This window comes from Heterocephalus glaber, unplaced genomic scaffold (assembly GCF_053883595.1).
Source record: "Heterocephalus glaber isolate CG9 unplaced genomic scaffold, H.glaber_assembly_v1.0 deba00000122, whole genome shotgun sequence".
NCBI classification, from domain to species: Eukaryota; Metazoa; Chordata; class Mammalia; order Rodentia; family Bathyergidae; genus Heterocephalus; species Heterocephalus glaber.
Window position 1 is genome coordinate 73,065,031 of NW_028258138.1, and position 24,942 is coordinate 73,089,972.

The window sequence follows — 24,942 nt, forward strand, 5'->3', positions numbered from 1 at the left end:
TCCAGTGGTATGCTGCATACAAGAAACACATTTAACCTGAAAAGAAACTCATAGACTAAAAGGCAAAGGATGGAAAATAATATTTTATGCAACGGGAACCCAAAAATAGGCAAGAGTATCTATCCTATATTCAAAGTGAACTTCAAGCCAAAACTCATCAGAAGAAGCAAAGAAGGTCACTACATGCTGGTTAAGTGAATAATTCTACAGTAAGACATAACAATTATAAATATAAGGGCCAGGGATTTAGCTCAGTGGCTCCACGCCTACCTTGCAAGTGCAAGGTCCTGAGTTTGATCCCTGGTACCAGAAACAAAAAGAGAAAGAAAAAAAACAATTATAAATAGATATGCACTGAACACTGGTACATTCTACTTCACAAAACAAACACTACTAGACACAAAAGATCAAATAAAAATCAGCAACAATTATAGTGGGGGATCTCAAAACCCCACTATCGCAAATAGGTCAACTAGACAAAAAATCCTAACCACACCTTCAAACAAATGGACTGATTTCATAGATATCTACAGAATGTTTCACCCAACAACAGATCACACACCCCTCTCAGCAGCCCATGGATCTTTTTTCAAAACAGACCACATATTATTTAATATTAGCAAGGTAAAGTAAATGTAAAAACATTTAAATTATACCACACATATTACTAGATGATAGTATAATGATGCTAGAAATCAACAAGAAAACACAAAAATTATGCAAATACACAGAAATTATACAAATAAATAGAAATATACTCTTAAATAATCAGTGGGTTACAGAAAAAAAATCAATGAAGAAATAAGACAGTTTCTAGAAATAAGACAGTTTCTAGAATTATAACTGCAGTACAACATACCAGAACATACCAGAACTTATGGGTTACAGTGAAAGCAGTTCTAAGAGAGATGTTTATAGCTGTGAATGCCCATATCACAGAAACAGAGTGAGCCCAAAAAATAACCTAATGCTGCACCCCAAAGTCCTAGAAAAGAAGAACAATCCAAATCCAAAGCTAGTACAAGGAAGGAAATTATAAAGATTAGAGTAGAAATCCATGAAATTGAGACCAAAACACCAATACAAAGAAGTGTTGGTTCTTTGAAAGAATAAACAAAGCAGACAAACCCTTATCCAATCTAGCAAAACAAGGAGAGAAAAGACCCAAATCAATGCAATTAGAAATGAAAAAGGTTAAATCACAATGGACATTGCCAAATGAAAAAAGGTAATTAACAACTACTTCACAAACCTGTATGCCAATAAACTGGAGAAGTCTGAAGTGGATAGATTCCTAGATACATATAAATTACCAAAACTGAACCAAGAAAGTTTGAAAACCCTGAATAATCCAATAGCAGGTAATAAAATCGAGGCAATAAAAAAAAAAAACCCTACAAACTAGGAAAAGCCCAGGTCTGGATGGGGTTCACCCCTGAATACTACAAAAACTTCAGGGAAGATCTAACACCAATACTCCTCAAGTTCTTTAATAAACTTAAAGTGAAAGGAGTACTCCCAAAGTTATTCCTAGAAGCTAGCATTATCTTAATTCCAAAACCATGTGAGGACTCAACTAAAAGAGAAAACTAGAGGCCAATCTCTTTAATGAATATAGATGTAAAAATTCTCAACAAGATACCAACAAACAGAATGCAATGAATCATCAAAAAGATACATCATGACCAAGGAGGCTTTATCCCAGGGATAAAAGGGTGGTTCAACATATGCAAATCAATAAATGTAATATATCATATAAATAGAACCAAGGACAAAAATCACATGATCATCTCAATGGAGCCAGAAAAAGCCCTTAACAAAACCAAACATTCTTTCATGATTAAAAAAAAAAATTGCAGAAAATAGGTATAGAAGGGCCTTATCTCAATCTGATAAAAGTCATTTATGACAAACCTATGGTCAACATGATATTAGATGGGGAAAAACTAAATACTTTCTCTCAAAAATCGGGAAGAACACAAAAAAGTCCATTCTCACTACTCCTGTTCAACATAGTACCTGAAACATTAGCAAGAACAATAAGACAATAAAAAGGTATGTACAGGAAATGAAGTCAAATTATCATCATTTACAGATGACATGATCCCGTATATACAAGACCCAAAAATTCCACCAAAAGACTCAGAATTAATAACCAAATTCAGTAATGTAGCAGGATATAAAATCAACAAACAAAAATTAAGTGTTTCTGTGCACTAATGGTGAGCTTACTGAGCAAGAAATGAGGCCAAAAATGCCATCACAATAGCATCAAGAAAAATTAAATATTAGGAATTAATCTAACCAAGGAAGTGAAAGACCTCTACAGTGAAAACTACAATACTCTGGAAAAGGAAATTGAAAAGAACATCAGAAAATGGAAAGATATCCTCTGTTCTGGGATAGACAGAACCAATATAGTAAAAATGGTCATAAACTGGGAATTTAGCTCAGTGTCGCCTGCGCCTGGCTCTCAAGCACAAGGTCCTGAGTTCGATCCCTGATACAAAAAAAAATGGTCATACAATACTTCCAAAATTGATATGCAGATTTAGTACAATCTCATTCAAAATATCAACAACATTCTTTAAAAAATTAAAGAAAACAATCAAAATTTATATGGAACCAAAAGAGACCCAGAATAGCAAAAGAAATCCTAGACAACAAAAGCAAAGCGGAGGGATCACAACCCCTGGCTTGAAGTAATATTCCAAAGCTGCAGTGATAAAAACAGCATGGTACTGGCACAAAACAGACATGAGGATCAGTGGAACAGAACAGAGGATGCAGAAACCACAACAGCCACATTCAGCCATTGGAAAGGGGTCAAAAATATTAGTGTTGGGTAAACTGGCTATCTATATGCAGACGATTAAATGTAGACTCATATTTTTCACCATGTACTAAACTAAAATCAAAATGGATCAAAGAACTAAATGTTTAAACTGGAACATAAAGTAGGTTAAACCCTTGAAGTCATAGGGATAGGCAAAGACTTTCCAAACAAAACCCTAGTTGCGCAGAAAGTATACTGAGAATCAACAAATGTGGTCCTATCAAATTAAAAAGCTCCTGCATGGGCCAGGGATTAAGCTCAGTGGTTTCGCCGCCTGCTGCGAAAGCACAAGGACCCGAGTTTGATCCCCAGTACCAAAAAAAAAAAAAAAAAAAAATTCCTGCATGGCAAAAGAAACAACCAACAGAGTGAAAAGAAAGCCTATAGAATGTGAGAAAAATTTTCCAGCTATTCTTCAGAAAGGACTAATATCTAGAATATATAAAGAACTGAAAAAAATTATACCCTCTCAAAATAAAAGACCAAATCAAAACCATAATTTCAAGTGAAACAGACACCCAAGCTTAAATATTGCATGATTTCTCTTATATGAGAAACCCAAATTATAAATAAAGAGTAAAATAAAAGACAGATAATAGGAAACAAGGGGATAGATCTTTCTCAAGGGGGAAAGAGATCAAGAGATGGGGGGAGAGGGGTGGAGGGAAAGGGTGAAAAAACTTATTAAGATGTGTTATGTACATGTACCAATTCTACATAAGGAAAGTAAATATTATGTACTTCAAACATGTACTAATTTTTCAAAGAAGAAGAAGGGGGAAAAGGATAATAATATTTTAAATTGTACTTTCAATTGGGCCTTTAATCCCAGCACTTGGGAGGCTGAGGCAGGAGGGTTGTCACAATTTCAAGGCCGGCTTGGGCTACATAGTGGGTTCAAGAACGACATAGATAGACCTTGTCTCAAAACATAGCAACAAATTGTACTTTAAAGACTGCAACTCCAGGACACAAAGTTACCTGATGTTATCCATATCTGTACTCCCTAGGCTTATTTATGCTTTTCTTTCAGTCTATCACACCCCCAAATCCCAGTCCATAAACTAGCTCAGTTGATGAAGTAAAGAGCAGAAACCTGACCTTAAAATAAATAAAAAGAGTGAAAAATGCCAAAGAATATTTTAGGCAAATCATCTTAGATCACTAATCTGAAAACAATACAACAACAATGTAAAAACAATAGACTATGCCCATGCCTCTCTCTTGAAAGGGGCTATCCTTTCACCTATAAAAATGAGTTATTATCTTTTACCCATTGGTGAGCCATTGCTTTTCTCCTATAGTAAATCAAGCCCAAGCTTGGGTCACAAATTCCACAGATTTCCATCACCGAAACACATGAATATTATCACCTCCAGACTGTAGTGCAATGGTGGTGAACCTATGGCACATGTGCTGCAGTGGGCACATGGAGCCCTCCCTGCTGGCACATGAGCCAAATCACCCCAGACCTTTAAAATAGGTAGCTGAAATATTTTCCAAATCTAAAACACCATTTAGAAAATTCTTCAACTTTTGCAGACCATTCTCTGAGCCATCAGGAAGTCTACAAGGAATTTTCTAGCATTGTAACAACTGCAAAGGGGAATTTTGGTAACAGATTTTTACAGTTCCATAAGATGGAGACAAGCCTGTGTTTTCTCACTTCTCCAGGTAAAGCCAAATTTGAATAACTTGATCTTTCCTGTTTACACTGGTCAGATTTTGGAAGTCTGGAAATGGAGCTATTGAAATTCAAGAAAACTCTTATCTGGAAAAATAAATTCTATGACCTGCATGCAACACTTGAGAAGATAGAGTGTGAAGGGATGACAAAGGACAGCACAGCTGGTAGTTTTGAAGGCGAAATCCTTAAAGTGTGGAATTCTCTGTCAAATAATTTTGTCATCAAAAGCAGTTGGGATTGCTTTTCTTACTTTGTTTGGATATTATGCTGGTGAGCAGATGTTTTCAGCTTTGGATTATATCAAATATGATACAAGAAACAGACTAACAGATAACCTGAGAGCTGCATGTGTTGCTCTTAAACTAACAAAGCATGAGCCAAGGTTTGACAAGTTATTAGCATGCACACAGCAGTGAAGATCACATTAATGGTGCAAAAGCAAACCAAATGCACTTTTACCTTTCAATAAAAAGCTGTTTGCATCATTTAAAGTTCTGTTATTGTGTTTTCCTTTTAATACAAAAGATGTGAATGTACATGTTGTTTCTAAACTAAAACCTCAGTGTTCAAGTTTAATTGCACTTTTGGCACTTTTCGATAAATAAGTGGGTTTTGGGTTGCAGTTTGGGCACTTGGTCTCCAAAAGTTTAGCCATCACTGCTATAGTGTGTCTCTCTCAGGGGCCTGCATTCACTTTCTTAGAGTGTGTACTTTAAATTTTGCCTAATAAACCTCTTTATGCCTCTTACTGATACGTCCTGAAAATTCTTTTTCTTTGATGGAAGTCAGTGAACCTGCAACCTGTCTCATGGGTGGGGTGAGTCAAGGTTCCCATGTTCACTTTCGGGGACCACATTGGACCCTGTCTTGTGATAGTTCTAACAGGACAGAAAAGGTGAGAGGCTTAGAATCATGACTGGCACATAGAAAGCCTCAGTGAATATTGGCTGTTGAAATTAGCTGTTGTTTTCTGGAATGTGTATGTAGAAACACAGGTCACTAGGCAAGGATGAAGCACCTGCAAAGAAGAAACAAAGGAAGCTTGACCACTTTTCAGCTCAAAAAGAAAACATCTGGTATATATGTAGTTTTAAAACTTGTCTGCAAATTCTTAAGCACTCCTCCTGTAAGGACATGGACTCTAGTTTTCCACTTCTTCAACATGGGCTGGGCTTTGTGATTTGCTTTTAATGAATAGATTGCTTGAGAAGTAACACTGTAACTTCTGAGGAGTAAGTCAGAAAAAAATGACCCAGCTTTAAAGTCTCAGTCACCACACATCTCCCCTTAGGAGCTGAGCCACCATATTAGAAATCCAGCTACCCTGAAGCCACCATCCCCAAAAACCTATTAATCTGATATATTGATGGAGATGTCACAGAATCCTTACTCATTCTGGTGCCCAGCAGCTTGAGTTTTCCTGTCATAGCAACAGTCACATGTAAGTAGCCTTTGAGATGCCTCTAACCTCAGCCACAATCTGACTATAAACTGTGATGGACCTGAGGGGAAAAACAACTGCCTGGCTAAACCCAGGCAACCCCCAGAATCTTGAAAGATAACAGTAAAAAGTGAATGTTATTTTATACCACTAAATTTGATGTTATGTAGCAAAAGATAACTAGAATAATATATTCAGCTCCCACTGTATCAAGAATTTTTAAAAGCTGGGTCATTGAATGGTATAAAAAGAGTGATTTATTCTTAAATTTCTTTATGTTTATGTTTTTAAATCACTGACAGATTATGGGATTTAAGGAAATGATTGATATGTAGAATGGAGATTTAATTTAATGTAATTCAGGCATATCACTGATTTATGGAGGCAGAAGAGATTGTACTGTCTGACTGATGATAGACATCCACATACCCTGCACTTGAGATTGAAGGGAGGAAGACACTGCCGATCTCCTCAAGGAGATACTAATGATTGGGCTGTGAAAGACACAGACTGAGTAGATGGCATCTGTGTCTAGTCACTGACCTGCCCTCGTTCCATGGTATTAAAGGGGCTTTAATGCAGAACTCAATTTTGTAACAGGTTGGCTCCTCCAGGATTGGACTCTGACATGAAATGTCATGTGAGCATGTTTATTAGTAAGTGACCTTGGGGTCAACACCTATGGAAAGGAGTCAGAGGAAGCAGAATTAGACAAAGTGATCAGGCTGCAATGCAGCCCTGACAGCAGCCTCAGCTGATTCCATGGGGAGGTTGCAGGCTAAAACAGTCCATCAGAGTTGTGCCTTGCTGTGCCAGAAAGGCTGAGCTTCTATGCTCCCACCCGAGTCATAGTTGGGTAGGGGTTGCCCTAGGCAAGGCCTGGCCTTGGCAAGGCAGCTCTGGAGTTGAAGCAATCCCTGGTGCCTCACTCAAATACCTCAAAACAGATTGAAACTGAGTACAAATCATCCATTTATTTCTAAGGATGACTGTGGAGCACAAATCTCAGGATTCCAAAGAGGATGACAAGTGTCAAGTGGAGCTAAGATGTAAGAAAAGGAGACTCAAGAAAATGACACAGTTTCCCACAAGTTCTGGGAAATTTTATAACCTGTGAATTATTCTGAATTTTCTGGCTATGTGGCTGAACTCGGCATGTTAGTCAATCCATGTCAATGAATGTATTTTAGTTTCTTGCTGTGAGCCACATTTCTATGACTCTGTTGGGCTGAGGTTAGATTTGACCACATCTTTCACAGCTTACTCAGATTTCCAAGGATGTTTTTTAAAAGGAAAATTAGTAAGGCTGTGGAATTTAATAAAAACATATTTGGATGTTGGTTACTAAAACCTACTTTTCTTGTACTTTATGTATGGCCGAAGGAATCTGACCACCACCAACCTAGGCTGACCAGAGAGCACTCTAAACTCCCCCACCCCAGCACAGCTGCATTCAGTGACTCATGTCATTATCAGCACTGCTATTGATAGCAACTACTACTCCCTGAGCTTTCCCAAGCCTCATCCTTGGGCTACCATTACCCCTTGTGCTCTTTCAAGCCTTGTTCTTGGCAGGTAGCCTCTTCCCTCTCCATCTTTTATGGGGATAAAAGACCCCATAGCCTATATGAGAGGATCTGGTCTTGTCTCAAGGACAGAGTGGTCCCTCTCAGGTTTGTTCTGAAATAAACCTGTCCTGTTGAGCTAATACCTTTGTTTCTTTTCCGTCCTTTTCCTCATAATGGCTCATTTAGTTACAGAAAGCTTGTGATTCCTGAAGACCATGTGATATAGGACTTTGAAGAATGTGGTATGAGCCAATCAATTTAATAGGAACATGCTTGTGTGGAAAAGAAAGTCAGCATAGCAGGCTTGAGACCATTATCTTTAGAAAGTCCTGCTTGCAAAGCTGGCCTTGATTGGTGTGTCTGAATTTAAGATTAAAAGGGTTCCCTCAATTCCCTGATAAGAAGGGCCCTCAAAGAGGGCCCAAAACATTGGTACAATGGGAGGTTTGTGCTGAACACCTGCTTTCCTTTAAGGAGTCTGGGATTCTGGAACATGTTGGGCAGAGGGTACTTATATAACTGGCCCTAAATAAAAACTCTGGGCACCTAGTTTCTAGTGAGACCATGGGTTCAATCCCCAGTACCACAAAAATAAATAAAAGTTAAAAATAAATTAAATATAACAGCTAACATGGTATTGAAATTTATGAATTGGGTACTATATGATGTTCTTTATATATATATATATACATATATACATATATATATGTATATATATGTAATTTTATCTTATGTAATCTTGAAAACATCTTTGCTTGGTAAGTACTATGTCTATGTTTTAAGATAAAGAAGTAAGATTTATATATTTGGCTAATTTACTGAAGGTCACATAGCTGGTGAAATTTAGAATTAAGCTTGAACCTAAACTACCTGACACCCAGACCTTAACTTTTTTTTTTTTTTTGGTACCGGGGATTGAACTCAGGTCCTTCCGCTTTCAAGGCAGGCAGCGGAACCACTGAGCTAAATCCCTGGCCCACCTTAACTTTTAATATCTCGAGAAGGATACAGAGATATTCTATCTAGATTCCTGTTTTAGGAATGACCAACTTACCCCCCCAGATGCTGAGTGCATATGCTACTGACAGATCACACCCCATTGGAAATTGATCTTAGCCAGCCAAGAACTGTTCCCCCAGGACAGGATGAGGTTGAGATTCAAAAGCATGGCCCTCTTGGCTGCATATGAGACAACTACAAAGGCTACCCTGGTTCCAGAGCTCCTCCTAAGATCCGTTGATCCCTTAGTGCAATGTATCACACACCAGTTCCTTCCTGCACCAGACCTGCCTTCCAAACTTCCTTATAGCTATTTCTCCCCAGGGCACCCTTTAGTCACCTTTTGTACTCAACTCCAAGCATGTACCCAGGTGACCCACTTAAGGCATATCCTTTTCATATTGTGTTTTGCTTTTCTAAATAATTGAATATTAAATAATTATAATGAAGTTAATGTAATTATACATATTGGGAAATGAAATAAATAATCTAAGATAAAAAAATTCAAAGGCTTCCTGGAACATTTTAAGTTACATTGGCTACTTTCCTCACAAACTACCATGCCCCTTGCTTACTTTCTGTCTTTGTCACTTTCCTTATATGTAGCTGGGACAAAATACCTAACACCCTCATCTTAAGAAGGAGAGGTCTGCCTGGGCTGGGGATTTCTCTCACTGGTTTCACTGCCTGCCTCACAAGCACAAGGACCCAAGTTTGATCCCTGGTACCAAAAAAAGGAGAGGTTTATTTTAGCTTATGATTACATCCTGTGGTTCACTGGCTCCAAGAAGAAATGGGCAGGAGATAGAGAAGAGAGGAGGTGGGAAGAAAATCTGCCCTTGCCGGGGATTTAGTTCAGTGGTTCCGCCGCCTGCCCCGCCAAGCACAAGGACCTGAGTTTGATCCCCAGTACCAAAAAAAAAAAAAAAAAGGAAGAAAGAAAGAAAATCTGCCCTTGCGGGCCACGACCCCAGTCACAACCCCTAACCTGGGCCCACCTCCTAGCAGCACACTCAGCTACTGAACTGGCTAGTGGATGAATCCACCCATGAGGAAAGTGCCCTGTGATCCAGCCATCCTCCAAAAGGGCCGCCACTGAGCACATGAGAGTTTGGGGGGCAGTACAGATCCAAATCATTTATGAAGGAATCCAAGCACCACCATCCTGGGCTAAGCAGAGGTCACTTTAACCCTCTTCCATCCCCTTATGCTTTCATGTCTGCTAAAGATCTATAATTATGGGTTAATAAGGCCCAGCAACTACAGCCACACGGCATAACTCCAATCACATTCTTCAGCCCTGCTCCTGAGAGACAACCACCACACCCTGCATTTCTCAAGCCTTATCTCTAGCAGACAGTGAACTCCTTCCACTGAGCTTTTCCCCTCACAGCCCCCCTTATGCTCCTAACCCTATAAAAGACCTCATAGCCCGTGGTAGAGTTGCCGCTCTGGTCCTCCTACCAGCATTCCCTCTCAGGTTTGTTCTAAATAAACCTGTCCTGACTGTTGAGCTCATATCTTTGTTCTTCCTTTTTCCTCACAATTTACATGTCCCCTTTCCTTAAAAAAAGATATAATGCTTGATATACATGTAAATGATTTATATAACATTTAATTTAAAAGCAAAATTATAAATTAAGCATTTGAAAATCCCTTACTCAGACTCAGAAAAAACTCAGACTCAGACCAATAGTATTGAAGATGTTTGTTTCACTCCAAACCCATTATCCTGGCTCTTTTTTATGCAGAATTAAGCATTATCCAGAGGTTTGGACTCCTTTATTTATTTCCTATAGTATTTTTTTCAGTTCTTATGTTTTTATAAGTACATGTTTATAGTACATAATGATTACATTCCTCATGGGGAGTTGCATCATAAGTCTTTTTTTAAATTCCCTTTCCCTCCCCTCAATATGCCTATTTTTTAATCTTCAAAAGTGACAAAGTATTGAGAGTAAAAAATGGCTGAAGAATTGTTCCAGATTGAAGAAGGAGAGTGACCAATTGTCTTGGTTACTTTCTTGTTGCTGAGACAAAATACCAGACCCCCAAAGTTAAGGGGAAATGGTTTATTTTAGCTCACAGTTTGTAGAGGTTTCAGTCCATAGTCACCTGTTCCAAGGCAGGACAGATGGCAGAGAGACAGTCTATGGCAGGGCACACAATAAGGCAGCAAACAGTAAGCCTGGCTTCCTTCTGTCCCTTCATATTCTGAGGCCACAAGCATATTGGTTGGTGCCACCCACACCCAGGGTGAGGCTTCTGTTTTCGGTAAATCCACTCAGCCACACCCAGAACCACACATAATTCAATAAGTGGACTGATCCAGTTATCATGCCTATAATTCATATTCTCATACCCTAGATGCAGCCACCTCCAAAGGCCCACCTATGAGCACAGGAGGCTTTGGGGGGACATCTAGATACAAGCCATAACACTAACCATCTTGAAGTGATCAAGACTGAAAGACTTTCTGGGATGTAAGAATTTCAGTGATAAAACTAGGAAAGTTCCTTAGTCAAATCAGAATGAGTTGAGCACCCTACAAAGAAAATTAAGGAGACAGAAAACTAAAAGTAATGATTCTAAACCTGGTCTTTTGTCTTTAGAAGACATTATTCGGACAACTGCTGAAACTTGAATGAGTTCTATGGGTTAAATGACATAAAGTCTGTTATGGTTTGCATCTAAAATGTCCCCCAAAAGTCTCATGTTTGGAGGTGGGGGTTGGGGGGACGGGGCAGATCACTTGGGGCATGACCTGGAAGGGTGTATTCTTGTCCCCAGCTCCTCCCTTCTCTCTGTTTCTTGACTGTCATGGATTTAGCACCTTTCCTCTGGCAGCCCCTCTGTCCTGCTATTTCTGCCTTGGAGCCAGCAACCACGGACTGCAACTACGAGTCAAAATAAACTTCTCTTCCTTTACACTTGATCTTAGCCAAAAGGCTGAGAAGTGGTAACTTCTCTTCCTTTAAGTCATGGGTGTCAGATATTTTGTTCTGGAGGTTGGAAAGTTACTAATACAATGTCAGTGTTACTTTATTTACTTGCTTGCAGGTATTAGGTAAAGGGATGCCCTTATTTGTAGGAATTATACTCTAAGCCAGAAGCTGGGAAATTGTTTCATTTAAGGGCTAAAAAATACAGAGGATGACAGGGATGTGGGCAAAAAGGAACCCTGCTCTACTGCTGGTGGGAATGTAGACTGGTACAACCACTGTGGAAATCAGTATGGAGATATTTCAAAGATGTAGGATTGGAAGTCTCATTTGACCCAGCTTTTTTTCTGCTGGAGATCTTCCCAAAAGAATTAAAAGAATTATACCACAGTGATATATGTGCACCCATGTTCATAGTGGCACAGTTTGTAATAGCTAAAACTTGGAAACAGCCCAATTGCCCATTAACTGGAGACTGGATAAAGAAGATGTATTTTTTTTTTTAATAAAATGTAGCACTACTCAGCCATAAAGAATGAGAAACTAGAGACATTTATAGCTAAATGGATGCACATTGATGCCATATTCTTTTTTTTTTTTTTTTGGTACTGGGGATTGAACTCAGGTCCTTGTGCTTGCACAGCAGGTGGCAAAACCACTGAGCTAAATCCCTGGCCCTGATGCCATATTCTTAAGTGAAATAAATAGGACACACATGTGTAAATACCAAATAGTTTCTGTGGTGTGAAAAACTAAAAGTGTAAATAAGGATCAAAATGTATAATTGATAATGTGAAATAGGAAGAAAATGTCTAAAGGAGTAGGGGAAGTGGGAGGGGTAGGGGAAAGGAAAGAAGGCAAAAGAAAAAATATGAGAAAAGGAAAAAAATGGAAACAAAGTTATTGTAAATAGGGAAGGGTGAAGAGGGCGGAGGGATGGAAGGGGAATGGGGAAAAAATAAGAACCAAGATACATCATGTAAAGGTACAAGATCCCAATGATGAATGTAATTGTACTGTATACCTAAAATGTAACAATAAACTTAATGAGAAAAAAAAAAGAACATAGCCCAGAGATAAGTGAAAGTCAGCTTCATTCTAGAAAGGTCACTGGGAGGGAGAAACCCACCACCCAGGTCCTAGAATGCAGCAGCCACAACAAAGAGAGCCAAGTTCTAAGCATCTCCAGGGCCGAAAGACAATCAAGACCAAAAGCTTTCCTAGCATGATCTCCACTCCTTAGCAACATGCTTCCAAAGAGAAAAGCTATGATTAACTCCAACCTTGCCAGGCAGAAAATTAAATCAGTAATAAAAGAAACTGAAGTACTTACCTTTTAACTGAGAGAGAGAGAGAGAGAGAGAGAGAGAGAGATCAAAGAACATATTGGAGATCCTCTTTTGAGCTTTATAGCTTTGGGCTCATGTATGTGTGTGCTTGAGCCTTTGTGAAAAATACTGATGGAATTCCTTTTTCCTGATAAATTTGTCCCAGTTTACCATAACTTCTTGACTTGACTTTTGTTGTCTTTAGCTTTCTCTTTTTTTTTCTTTTCTTTAAATTTAAATTCTTCTTTTCCTATTTTCATTTTTTATTTTTCTTTTCTTTTTTTCTTTTTTCCTTATTTTTTATTTTCTTTATATATTTTTTCTTTTCTTTTCCTTCCTTCCTTTCTTTTCTTTCTTTCTTTTTTTTTGTAAAAGAAGTCCAATTGGCATATGTATGGTATTATAATTAAAGAGCTCTCCCTCTGGCCACCTTTTTTGGTACCCTAGGGAGTCAGAGGGGGAAATGGGTTTTCAGGAGGGAACCGAGGGAGGTGGAGGAAGCCTTTTTGGGGGAACTTCTTTTGTTTGAGTAGATCAAATATCAACATGAAGATACAGATCATATAATACTATGCTAGCTTTTATATAAAAAGAAAGGAAAAGTCATACACACACACACTTCTGCACAAAGATACATTGGAAGACTGTTTCAGGAACTAATAACATAGCTATCTAGTTATCTACAAATGTGGTGGAGATGGACTGAGTGGATTAGAGACTTCTCTGAATACACATTATTATATGGTTTTGATTTTGTGAGCCAAAAAAATCAAACATTAAAATTTTCCATTTCTTAAAAGTAAATAAAGTCACCAGAATGGGGAGAAACTCTAATATTAAATCTGAACAGAAACAATGACTCTGTGTATCTTACAAATAACAAAAAACATACGGAAGAATATTTTAAGTGGCTTTTTCCTTTTTAAATTTTTGTTAGTACATGTTTTCAGTACATAATGATTACATTCATCATGCAGACTTGGTACATGTACATAGCACATCTTAGTTCTTTTTACTTCCCCTACCCTTCCTCCCATCTACCTCCTGCCATCTCTAGATCCCCTTCTCACTTGCAAAAGGTCTATCTCCCTGATTCTTATTATCTTTTATTTTGCTCTTTGTTTACATTTTGAGTTTCTGCTATAAGTGAAATTATGCAATATTTAAGTATGTATGTCTGATTTATTTCACTTAATATTATAGTCTGAATGTGCAACTATTTTCCTGCAATGATGCAAGTTTGTCCTTATTTATGATAGAGTAGTACTCTATTGTATCTAAATACCACATTTTCTTTATCCATTTGTCTATTGATAGACATATACACCACTTCTAATACTTAGCTATTACGAGTTGTGTTGCTATAAACATGGGTACACATGTATCATTGTAATATGAAGTCTTTAACTCTTTTTTTTTTTTAATGTCTTTAACTGTTTTGGGAAGATAACTTGAAGGGGAATAGCTGGGTTGAATGGAATTTCTATCTTCAATTATTTTTGAAGAAGTTCCACACTGATTTCCATAGTATTATGAGTTGTGTTGTTATAAACATGGATACACATGTATGATTGTAATATGATGTCTTTAACTCTTTTGGGAAGATACCTTCAAGGAGAATAGCTGGGTCAAATGGACTTTCTATTTTTTTTTTTTTTTTAAGAATTTCCACACTGATTTCCATAGTGGTTGTACTAGTTTACATTCCCACCAACAGTGTAGAAGTATTCCATTTCCCCTGCAGCCTCACCAGCATTTGTTGTTATTTGATTTTTTTTCTTCCAGTACTGGGGATCAGACTCAGGATCTTGAGCTTACTTGTGAGGCAGGCATGGTCCCACTGAGCTAAACCCCCAGCCTTATGTTATTTGATTTCTTGATGATAGCCATTTTTCTAGAGTAAGAGGGAACCTTAGTGTTGTTTTAATTTGGATTTCTTTGATGGCCAGAGATACTAAACTTTTTTTTTTTTGGTACTGGGGATCGAACTTAGGACCTTGAGCTTGCCAGGCAGGCACAGCACCACTGAGCTACATCCCTGGCCCAATTGAACATTTTTTTCATTTATTTCTTGGGCATTTGTACTTCTTTTAACATTCATGTCAGTTGCCTATCTTTTCATTGGGTCTTTTATTTGGGGGGGGGTTGCAGTTCTTTATTCTAAATATTAGTCTTCCGTCTGAAGAATTGTTGGCAAATTTGTTTCCCATTCTATAGGTTGTTTCTTCACTCTGTTGGTTCTTTCCTTTGCTGTTCAGATTCTAGTAGCTTTTGAGTCCAGCATTCTGGCTGTACACCCTCAACAGATTGTATTCAGTGGATAAAAAGAACTACAAAGTAGTCTTGTACTTTATTCAGCATATTTGTTGCTGCTAGTGGTATTGGCATTTGTTGTAGCCCATTCAGATTTAGACTTTGTAAAGTATCACGTATTAGATGTCTCATAAACAACAGAACTTTATTGCTCACAGTTTTGGAGGCTGAGGAACTTAAGATCAAAGATCAAAGTGCCAGCAGATTTCATATCTGATGAGGCCCTCTCCCTGATGCAGAGATGGCCCTCTTGTCCTTGTTTCCTCAATAGTAAATGGCAAAATAGAGCTCTCTTTTATAAGGCATTAATCCCACTCATAGGGGCTCCACTCTCATGACCTAATCACCATTAAAGGCTCCACCTTCAAATATCATTACATTTGGAATTAGCTTTCAATATAGGAATGTAGAGGGACACATTTAGTTTCTAGTAGTGTTCAAATTCCAAATTCCAATTTTGTATGCAATAGGGGATTATGAAAATTAGTCAATATATTGATGCTCTTAGGAAACAAAGTTCAAACTGTGAGATAAAGGTAACACAAATATGGAAAGTCAGAAAGATAGAATCCTGTGGTCATTGAATTTAGAAGTCTGTCCACAAGGCTGCATTGAAGTGTCAGTCTTATTTATTCTTCATAATCTTCATTTCCTGTTCTTCTATTTCTGAAGTTTCTATTTCAGCCTTCAAAGGAAATACCTTTTCTTGTAGTATAATAGTAATATAAACAAATTATTTCCTTGAGTTGCATGATGTGAGGTCACTGCTATGAGGGAAAATGAGGTTAGAGGTTTTAGTAGAACGTCTGGAAATATCTTTCTGGCTTTATTATTCAAGGATTTAACAGGGTTAGGTTTGGGTAACTTCCTGGAAATTGACCCTAGAACTCAAAAAAATTCTTTTGATTTTCAGATTGAATTCTATCAGGTTTTGTTGCCATTTTTCTTTACGTTTAGTTCCCATATTGATTACTTAGCTATATTTCCTACGCTCCATAATTCAATAAAACTTTCTTGCCTCAGCTTTGATGGATCTAGGACTTGGAGGTTTGTATAAAGAATATCTGTGATTCCTACCTTGGTGTAACCACTGGTGAGAAGGAGGGTAAAGTGGGGTAGGAGCTAACATCATTTCTATGTTGTCATTGTTGTTCGCTCATTTCTAATCATGGTATCAGTATTAATTATATTCAATTTTTACTACATTTGCCCTTGTTTTATAATTTTCATCACTGCTTTTATTATTTCTTCCAGAGTAGATTTCTCAAGAGTAATGAATAGATTAACGAATGCTTGTCTGAGGGACTAATTGGCAATAGGGATTGAGGGGAGAAATCAACTTTACAATCTACAGGACCAGGAGAATATTAATACAACTATCCTGAGGGGATGATACTGTTCTATCTAATAATACTACTTTTCTGGGAAAGAGTATAATTTTTGCTAGAGTTGGTGTGCACTAGAGCTGATTGTTAAATTTTCAAAAATTGTATAAGCCGATTGTTAACCTCAGGATTATATTGTATAAACTTACATCCAAATAAATTTATTTATTTATTTAATGATACTGGAGATTGAACTCAGGGCCTTTGCACTGAGTTATACCCTCAGTGCTTTTATTTTTTAGTATATTTTTTTTGAGACAAGTTCTTGCTAAGTTGCTGATTTGCCCAGGATGGGCTCAAACTTTTGATCCTCTTGTGTACCCCTCCTACAGTGCTGGGATAGCAGATGTGTAACACCATGCTAGGCTTAGGTTATATTTTTTAAAAGTAATAAATCTGAGAATTCATCACTTCCTAATTGATTATGCTTTGCTCCTATCTCTGCTCTTGTCATATATCTGTTGTATGTGTATGGTATAATGAATGGCTTGCGTGTTTTTCTCTTCCCAATTCTGCATTCAGTGATGTCACACCAGGAATTTAATCAGCCATAGTAGGAGCATTTACATCATGGAATTGTCAAACACTACAAATTAGGCCTTAGTTTTTTGTTTATTATCTGAGCTTGGGAAGGTGATGGAATATGCTGATGAGTGCTTAAAAGCTTGTCACGTCTGTATCATTACACTGAAAAACAATGCAATTGAAAAAATATGTTCCTGGTATTTGAAATCTAATATCCAGTTCAGTGAGGGAGTCAGGTCAATAAGAGTTCTGACATATGCTTTCATTGTTTCATCTGTGCCTTACCTATTTAGGTAAATGAAATGTCAAGCAGCATTTTTGTCAGAACTATATTTATCCACCAGTCGCAACCATCGATAGGCTACAGACAAATTTAACACAAATCTTTGAAACATACTTTGAGAATCAAATGGGTATCTGAAAATTACAGTAAAGCATTATATATTTTATTATTACTTATAAATTATTTGCTAGGCAATCATTATATATGTAAAATTTATAACATACATACCTACACACTTTTTTTTTCCAGCACTGAAGATTGAACCCAGGGCTTTTCCACTGAGCTACATTCTCAGCCCTTTAAAAAAAATTTTTTTAAATTTTGAGACAAGGTCTCAATAAGTCACGAAGTTGCCCACAGGCTGGGCTTGAATCCTTCTGTCTCAGCCTACTAGAGTGCTGGAATTACAGTTCTATATCACCATACCTAGTATATGCAAACATTTACCCCAGAAAGCTGATTGTTTAATAATTATTAGCATCACTGGTGGAAATCAGGCATAATATGCTGTTATTAAAATACTGTTATTCTTTTAAATATGATCTAGATTGTGCTGAGAATTAATGCTTGTCTTGAGATGTATACATGTGTGTCTGAGTCAGTGGTTAACTGCAGCCAGGGAAGATGTTAATACCCTTCACCACCAGCTAACCATGGTATCAGTGAACCTGCATTACTCCTGGAGAAAGGGAGAGCCTGGTGCCAGTTTGTAGGCAAGTTGAAAGGAGCCTGGTGCTAGGCTATAAAAGGTTGTAGAGAAGCTGAAAGGAGTAATTTAGATAAAATAGGCAAAGGGAAGCTCAATCTCAAATGCAGACCTGGGCTGTTATACTCTCACTCGCTGTGGCTGAGGTAGGAGAACCAAGGCATAGCGACATGAACACAGCCGATTCTGCATTGCAAGGTCACCCCCTCCACCCCCATCCCTGCTCCCAGGCCCTCAGGTGATACTTGCTTCCTAGGGAGGAAGAAGGTTTCAGGAAGCAGAAACCCATGGGAGATGAAGAATTGAGTGGGAATAAGCACACTGTGGGAGGAAGAAGGGTTTGAGTAGGATGAAAATAACTTGGAAGACAAAGTTCTGCAGGAGCCAATGATGCGCAACAGTTTGCTCCTTCTAGAATCTTCTTTCCATTGTCACCAGGAAGCTGGGTCCTGATGCAGAGAGGAACAGGCCCCTCACTTACTAGTCCTCAGTTCTTCCTGCCCTTGATGAAAGATCTCAGTCAAGGCATATAGGCAGCTGTGCAGAAGAAGTATAGGCAGAATTTATTGTAAAGCAGATATAGAGTTAAACCTAAGAGAGAGACAGAGAGAGAGAGAGAGAGAGAGAGAGAGAGAGAGAGAGAGAGAGCACACTTCCTCAACAGGATCTGCACCAAGTGAGAGTCTGGATAACTTTTTATGTACATAAAAAATTACTTCTGGGGTTCAAGGAACTATGACAGTTATGATGCTTATGGACATTTCTCTTAGGGGTTACTTTGGAATGTCCGTGTCTCAAAAGTGTCTTTATTATTCCTTTAAGGGCCGGGGATTTAGCTCAGTGGTTCTGCTGCCTGCCTCGCAGGTGCAAGGTCCTGAGTTCGATCCCTGGTACCAAAAAAACTCCCCCAAAACAAGACATATTATTCCTTTTACACCATCAGTATTCCCTCAGAATCTAAATCAGTTCTCAGCCCCAGGTGGGAGGATCTTCAAAGAACGCTCCCCTTTCTCATATCACTGGGTATGGGCCATGACACGGAATGTGATGTGCCTTGTCATGGAGAGAGACGACCAGGCAGCCAGGTGTGTCTGAAGGGCTGTGCAGTGTATAACCTGAGCAAGTCCCTGTGCTCCGTGGGATCGCTTTGCATCTGAGACCTGATGAATGGCTGTAAGTGTATTATACGTTGAAGTCTTTGCTTCTTTACCTGTAGCCCGGAAAACATGCTATTTTGACCCCTCCCTCGTCCATCAGGCCTGATAAGGTCCAACAAGCAACCTAACATCGTGGCTTTCAAGACTCCATCCTGCTCCTCTCATGGCTCCTTACCAGTCCATCCAGGAATGATAAGCAAAGCTCGAGTGGCGAGGCACCTTGCTGATAAATAAATCTTTAAAAGCAATCCAAAATGGCCAGCTAAAATGTCATTTCTTATAACATATGGATGTGAGGATAAAGAAACCACTTGCCCAGTATTGAACCCCCAAACTTGGAGGTGGGGATTGCTGATTTTTGTTGTGGTTTGAAGTGAGACAGAGGGGTCACCCTGGGAGAGTCCCCACTGTTTGGCCGGGCTTTGACCTACCCTGTTGTGTCCTCTCCACTCGCTCCTTCTGCGGTCCAGGGTGGTTTGGGGATCAGATGCTGAGCGCCCCCTGGAGGTAGAAAGCTGAAATCAGTGGGATGCTGTTCAGCGGTTATTGTATGCGGTGTGATCATCAGGCAGATATTTAAATTAAAAATAATTACAGTAAAAGACACAGTTTCATTAAGTCCCCTCAAAATACTCCCCCCACTTCGACCACACATCCCATTGTTCATCCTGCTTACTGAGGCAGTTCCCGAAGTCCTCTTTTGTGAGTGGCTTTACCAGGTGTGATAAAAAAAAATACAGTGAATGCTGCTGGAGGTGTCACCCAATGGAAATGCAAGCTCGCTGTGTCCTCATCTATATTATTCACCGGATGTGGCACCGTGTGACTTCTGGCTCTTCCTCAAAGTCAAAATGATCACGAAAGGTAAATGTTTCAAATCAATTCAGGACATCAAGGTAGCCACTACCTGATGACACTCATGAAAATTGGACTTGCAGAACTGCTTCAGAAAATGACAAGATTGATGGGATAAGTGTGTTTGAAGCACAGGGGTGTTTTACAAGGGAAATTAATGGCAATATATCTTTTACTGCAGTACATTTTTAAAAAAATTTAAATATTCACTGTTTTTCAATCACACCTCGTAGATCAGAAGTAAAAGCCCAGGAAGCTGTCTTTGGCCCAACTCTGGTTCTCTTCATCCTGCTATTTAGCTTCACCGTGACCAAGAGGCAACGTACAATGTGCTTCTTTGCAGAGGGGAGCAGCTCTGGTTTGGAGGGTCCTCAGAGACCTCACCCCTCATCCACAGACTTGGAATCTCTTGGGTGAGAACTCCCAGGCCTCCCCATCAACATGCACTGAGAAGGACCTGCTGCCTGCACTCCCCTGCCTTGCTGCTGGTGCCCAGGGGAAGGTGTTTGGCTCCTAATGGCACCTTCTCCCCTATCAGTGTCTTTAACCTTCCCTTCTTCTGCCAACTTATAGACATGCCTAAGAGTTTTCTATCTTACAAATATTTAAAATGGAGAAAGTAAAAAATAACACCTCCCTGGGATCCTATAGCTACCTAGCTACTGCCCTGCTCCTTCCTCCTCACAGTCATACTTCTGGAGAGAGCTGGCTGCCCTTTCAGGCCTCAGGCTGCTGCCAGCTCCCTCCAGGGCTCCCTCACCAGGAAAGCAGGCTGGCAGCCCACAGTGGGGTGACAGACACTGCTGTCTGACTCCTCCCTCTGCCTGGAAACACTCTTTTCACGGTGGAGGACACACATTCTCAGCTTCTCTTCCACCTCTCTGGCCACCCCACATGCTGCCCATCGAAGATGAAACCACTTTTCAGCTACCTGCTCAGGCCATCCATTGAAGACCAAAGGGTTATCTTCGAGCTTTTTCTTCTCTCCAGGCTCCACAAGCCCTGCCTTCACTATCCGAGAGCAATCCAGTAGCTGCCAGGATGGCTTCCCCTCCTCTGCTCCAGCCACCAGCAGCCAAAGGGACCGCGGACCCCCTTCTCAACCCTGTAAAGCCACCCTGGATCCTTCTAGGGCCAGGTGCCTGTCCTGCTCACTTGTTCTGCGACACCTGAATATTCGTTCTCAGAGTCATAACCCCTGTGTCCCCACGGCTGCTGAGCTCAGCGAGGGCAGGGACTGTGTCTTTCCACATGGCACCTCGTAAACACTGCACAACATCTGGGAGGGTGTCGTTTCTCCCACGCTTCTAGACATATAATACTGACAGATCAGGAAGCAAATTTAAAAGAAGGAAAGCGAGGTAAAATTCTAAGTACAATGACTGTTGAAAGTAGTTTCAAAATGAATGTCCCAAGAGGATCCCAGTTTGCTAGCCATTTCATTTCCTTGTAAAATGTCAGCGCGTGGCATTCAGACATGAACCAATCTGTGTGCGTCCGCCGCCGTCCAGTGACCCGGGGCTGCAGGTGCGGTGAGCGGCCGGCGCGGGCTGGGGACCTCGCAGGGCGCAGGTGGAGGGGACCCGAGGCCCGAGTGGCTAGCGCCGAGGTCCATTGTCTTTGCCGTGGCCGAAGAAGAGGGTGTGGACTTGGGGAGGGGGCGTCTCCAATCCTGGGGTGGCTCAGCTGAAGTCAGAAACTCGGGCCGGGCGGGGTTTTCTAGGAAACGAAAGCGAAAGAGCGAAGTTAACTTGCTGGAGTAGCGCCGGCTGCGCAGTCAGGGGACAGCGGCGCACAGGGATGGCTGCGCCCCGCTCCTTCCCGCTGCTGGTCGAGGGGTCCTGGGGCCCTGACCCTCCCAAGAACCTCAGCACCAAGCTGCAGTTGTACTTCCAGAGCCCCAAGCGGTCCGGCGGCGGGGGGGAGTGTGAGGTCCGCAGGGATCCGGAGAACCCGGCGCGCTTCCTGGTGCTCTTCTCCGAGGACGGTGAGGGGCGCGGGGAGGGCAGGAGGGGGCGACCCACTCTTTCTCCGGAGGAGATCGGGGTCCGCCCGGCGCCAGCGGAGGCGGTCCCGGGGTGGGGGGCAGGAAGGACTAGGGGCCAGGAAGAACTAGGGCGCACAGGGCCGGCGGTGCCTCCGCGCTGAGCCTCAGGCGCGTTCCGGCCGGGCCGCAGGTCCGAGCAGAAATGGGCGAGCGAGTCTTCCTGTCCTTCTCATCCTTTTTTGTTTTTCCCTGCTGCTGCTGCTGCTGCTGCTGCTGCTGCTTGCTGTTGCTGTTGTTGTTGGGACACTAAGAAAAATGAGGACTCCCAATAGTCCTCACGGGTCTCGGAGACTCCCTGTGCTTCTAGACGCAGCCCTGGGTCGCTTAGAGGGGGGCAGTGGTGCTGCCAAAGTCACCTGGCGGGGTGTAAATACGCAGCCTTCGCAGTGGTCTGAGCTTGGAGGGGAAGCTGGACCCCACAGATCAACAACGTAGGGCCCGGGTCGAGCCCGCTGCTGCCTCTTCCCCTCTCAGGGTGGCTCGTAACCGGCAGAGCATCTGAGGTGATGCTGGGCTGGAGAATTTCCTCCTCTCGGGCCTGAGCGGCTGAGCTCTCCCCGCCTTCCCAACTTTGCTCCTACTCGGGAGGGGAGGCAGGGCGCACAGATTGCGCCCTCACTGCACCCACAGGGTCTGAGCCCTCAGGATGCAGACAAACCAATCCGCCTTGCTGGCCGTCACTGGGCGGGGAGACGCAGGGAGGCTTAGGAGGCCTTGCGGTTGGGTTGGGAAGACTGGAATGGTCCAGCAGTTGTCCAACCAGGGGATGTGGCACAGAAAGAGAAGGTCACACAGGTATGTGTGACGGGGGGAAGAGGGAAGAGGATAAGAGACCCCGTATTTCTGGAAAACTAGGGAAAGTGTCGACCGAGGATGCCCTTCACGGAGTGTCCAGTAGGCTGGCTGGGTAGCCAAGTCACTGCCCAGGCTGTCTCTTGCCCAATTCGATTCCGACTGTCGACACCAGGATCCTAGCGGCCCTAAGGGATTCCTTTCTTAGGATCCCACCAGCCTCAGGAATGGCGCTCAGACTGTGGGCACAGACCACCTGCGTGAATCCCCTGGAGAGCAGCTTAGCCAGGGACCTCGGTGGCTCCTAGAGAGATTCCCACAGTAAGTGTGGGTGGGAACCAGCCCCTCAGGTGACCTAAGCGCCTGAACTTGGAGAATCTCTGTGGTCTGTTAAAAACACCAAATGGATAAAAATGGAAATAATTATACAAAATAGCAGCCTAAGAGTACAGACAATACAAAATATAATTTTGTGATGATAAAAGAACTCAACTGTAGCCCTCAAAGGGTTGCAGACTTCCAATTAGGCTTGCGTTCTTCACAGCTGCCAGCCTACCACCCCTCTTCCTCCACCTCGGCCTGTTCCAGTGGTCCCCTTTCTCTTACTCCTCAGCACAAGTAACTCAAAACCTGATACTGTTCTTAGGGGGTGGAAAACCCCGTTTCAGTTTCAGTTTCCTGCTTGGGAACCATTTTCTCACTTAGAGAGTCCTCAAGAATTTGCTGACAGTGAATAGCCTCTCGTGGCAGTCCTACCCAGCATGGCTTTCCCGGAAAGAGAGTGCCCTCCACCCTCCATGCCAGGAAGTGGCCTGTCAACAGGTGTAGGCTCACGATGTAACATGACTTCATTCAGAAATGAGCCTACCAGCACTCCTCTGTGGAAACTGGCATTAGCAAGTAGGAATGAATAGGAAGTGATATTTGGCTTTTATAGAGTGAACTGGATTTCTGAAAAGTGGATTATTCCCCTAACTCCTCCTCCTCCTCCCGTCCTCCTCTTCCTCCTCATCTTTTTTTTTGGTACCAGGGATCAAACTCGGTCCTTGAGCTTGTGCAGCAGGCGACGAAACCACTGAGCTAAATCCCCGGCCCCCCTCCTCTTCTCTTTTTCTGTGCTGGGAATGGAATCCAGGGCCTCACACGTGTTGGTCAAGTGGTCTTGCACTGAGGTATACCATCAGCCCCTGGCCTAACATTTTAAACCCTATTTCAGATGTATACATTTTGTCATGCTTTCTGGTCATAATTTGGCTCATGCTTATTGTCAGACACTGTGGGGTAAGGAAACTCATCTATTTAAATTAAATTAAACATAGATGATCTGAGGTTGATGCAGGAGGGAAACTGTGTGGGCAAGGGAAGTTGGACATCAACATTTCTGCTCTTTGCCCTCCCAGCTTCACCTCCTCCTTGTTAGGTGGGGATCATACATTGATATTATTACCTTTGCTCTCCTGAAATGCTTGTGTCTGTACATAGTGCATACAATTAGAGAAAAGCCTGGCACGTTTAGAAGCCTAAACAGGACTGTCAAAGTGTCTTAGTCACTTTTCTGTCAGTGGACAAAATACCCAAACTCCAATTTAAAGGAGGAGAGGCTTATTTTGGCTTATGGTTTCAGTCTGTGATCAACTTGCTCCAAGGCAGAAACAGATGGCAGAGGGGCATGGTGGAGGGGAGGGTGCTCAGTCCTGGGCAGCCAGGGAGCAGAAGGAGAAGAGAGGAGCTGGAGGAGATCTACCCTCCAGGTCATGGCCCCAGTGACCCACCTCTTCCCACCAGGGCCCACCTCCTGACAGCACATTTAGCTGTAGGTTCATCAATGAATTAATAAATTAATTATAGTATGTGTCCCCATGATCCCACACGTGAAAATGTAGGGGGATATTTTAGATCTAAACCATAACACAAAGTCTGGGAAATAAAATGAATGCAACCCAAAGGAGCATGCGGTCAGATCATGTGGCTTATAAAACAGCTTGTTTGTGGGCTTCAGGGCTCCCAGCCAGTCCTCAGGCTGCAGTCCAGCTCAGCATAGGCCCTCAGGAGTTCATGTAGAAATATCTGCCCTGCCC

At 41.4% G+C, this 24,942-nt stretch overlaps 2 protein-coding genes across 7 annotated transcripts in view; one reads left to right on the forward strand and one right to left on the reverse strand.

Moving 5' to 3' along the window:
* Parp9 (poly(ADP-ribose) polymerase family member 9) overlaps positions 1 to 21,659 on the reverse strand; it is a 134,442-nt gene extending 112,783 nt beyond the window's left edge. For all 3 annotated transcript variants that reach the window (XM_087209315.1, XM_087209306.1, XM_087209303.1), the window contains exons 1-2: positions 20,957 to 21,659; positions 19,602 to 19,671 (exon numbers count right to left, since the gene is read on the reverse strand). The gene's annotated coding sequence lies outside the window, so the exon portion shown is untranslated. The remainder of the gene's footprint in view (positions 1 to 19,601; positions 19,672 to 20,956) is intronic.
* A 99-nt stretch (positions 21,660 to 21,758) lies between these two features.
* The window catches only part of Parp14 (poly(ADP-ribose) polymerase family member 14), a 53,165-nt gene continuing 49,981 nt past the window's right edge, over positions 21,759 to 24,942 (forward strand). Inside the window, exon 1 of one of the 4 annotated variants that reach the window (XM_087209291.1) lies at positions 21,759 to 22,012. In XM_087209291.1, coding sequence (XP_087065417.1) covers positions 21,826 to 22,012 — 187 coding nt within the window. In that variant the 5' untranslated portion in view covers positions 21,759 to 21,825. The remainder of the gene's footprint in view (positions 22,013 to 24,942) is intronic. The other 3 variants (XM_087209280.1, XM_087209277.1, XM_013068813.3) reach the window with 3 other exon arrangements.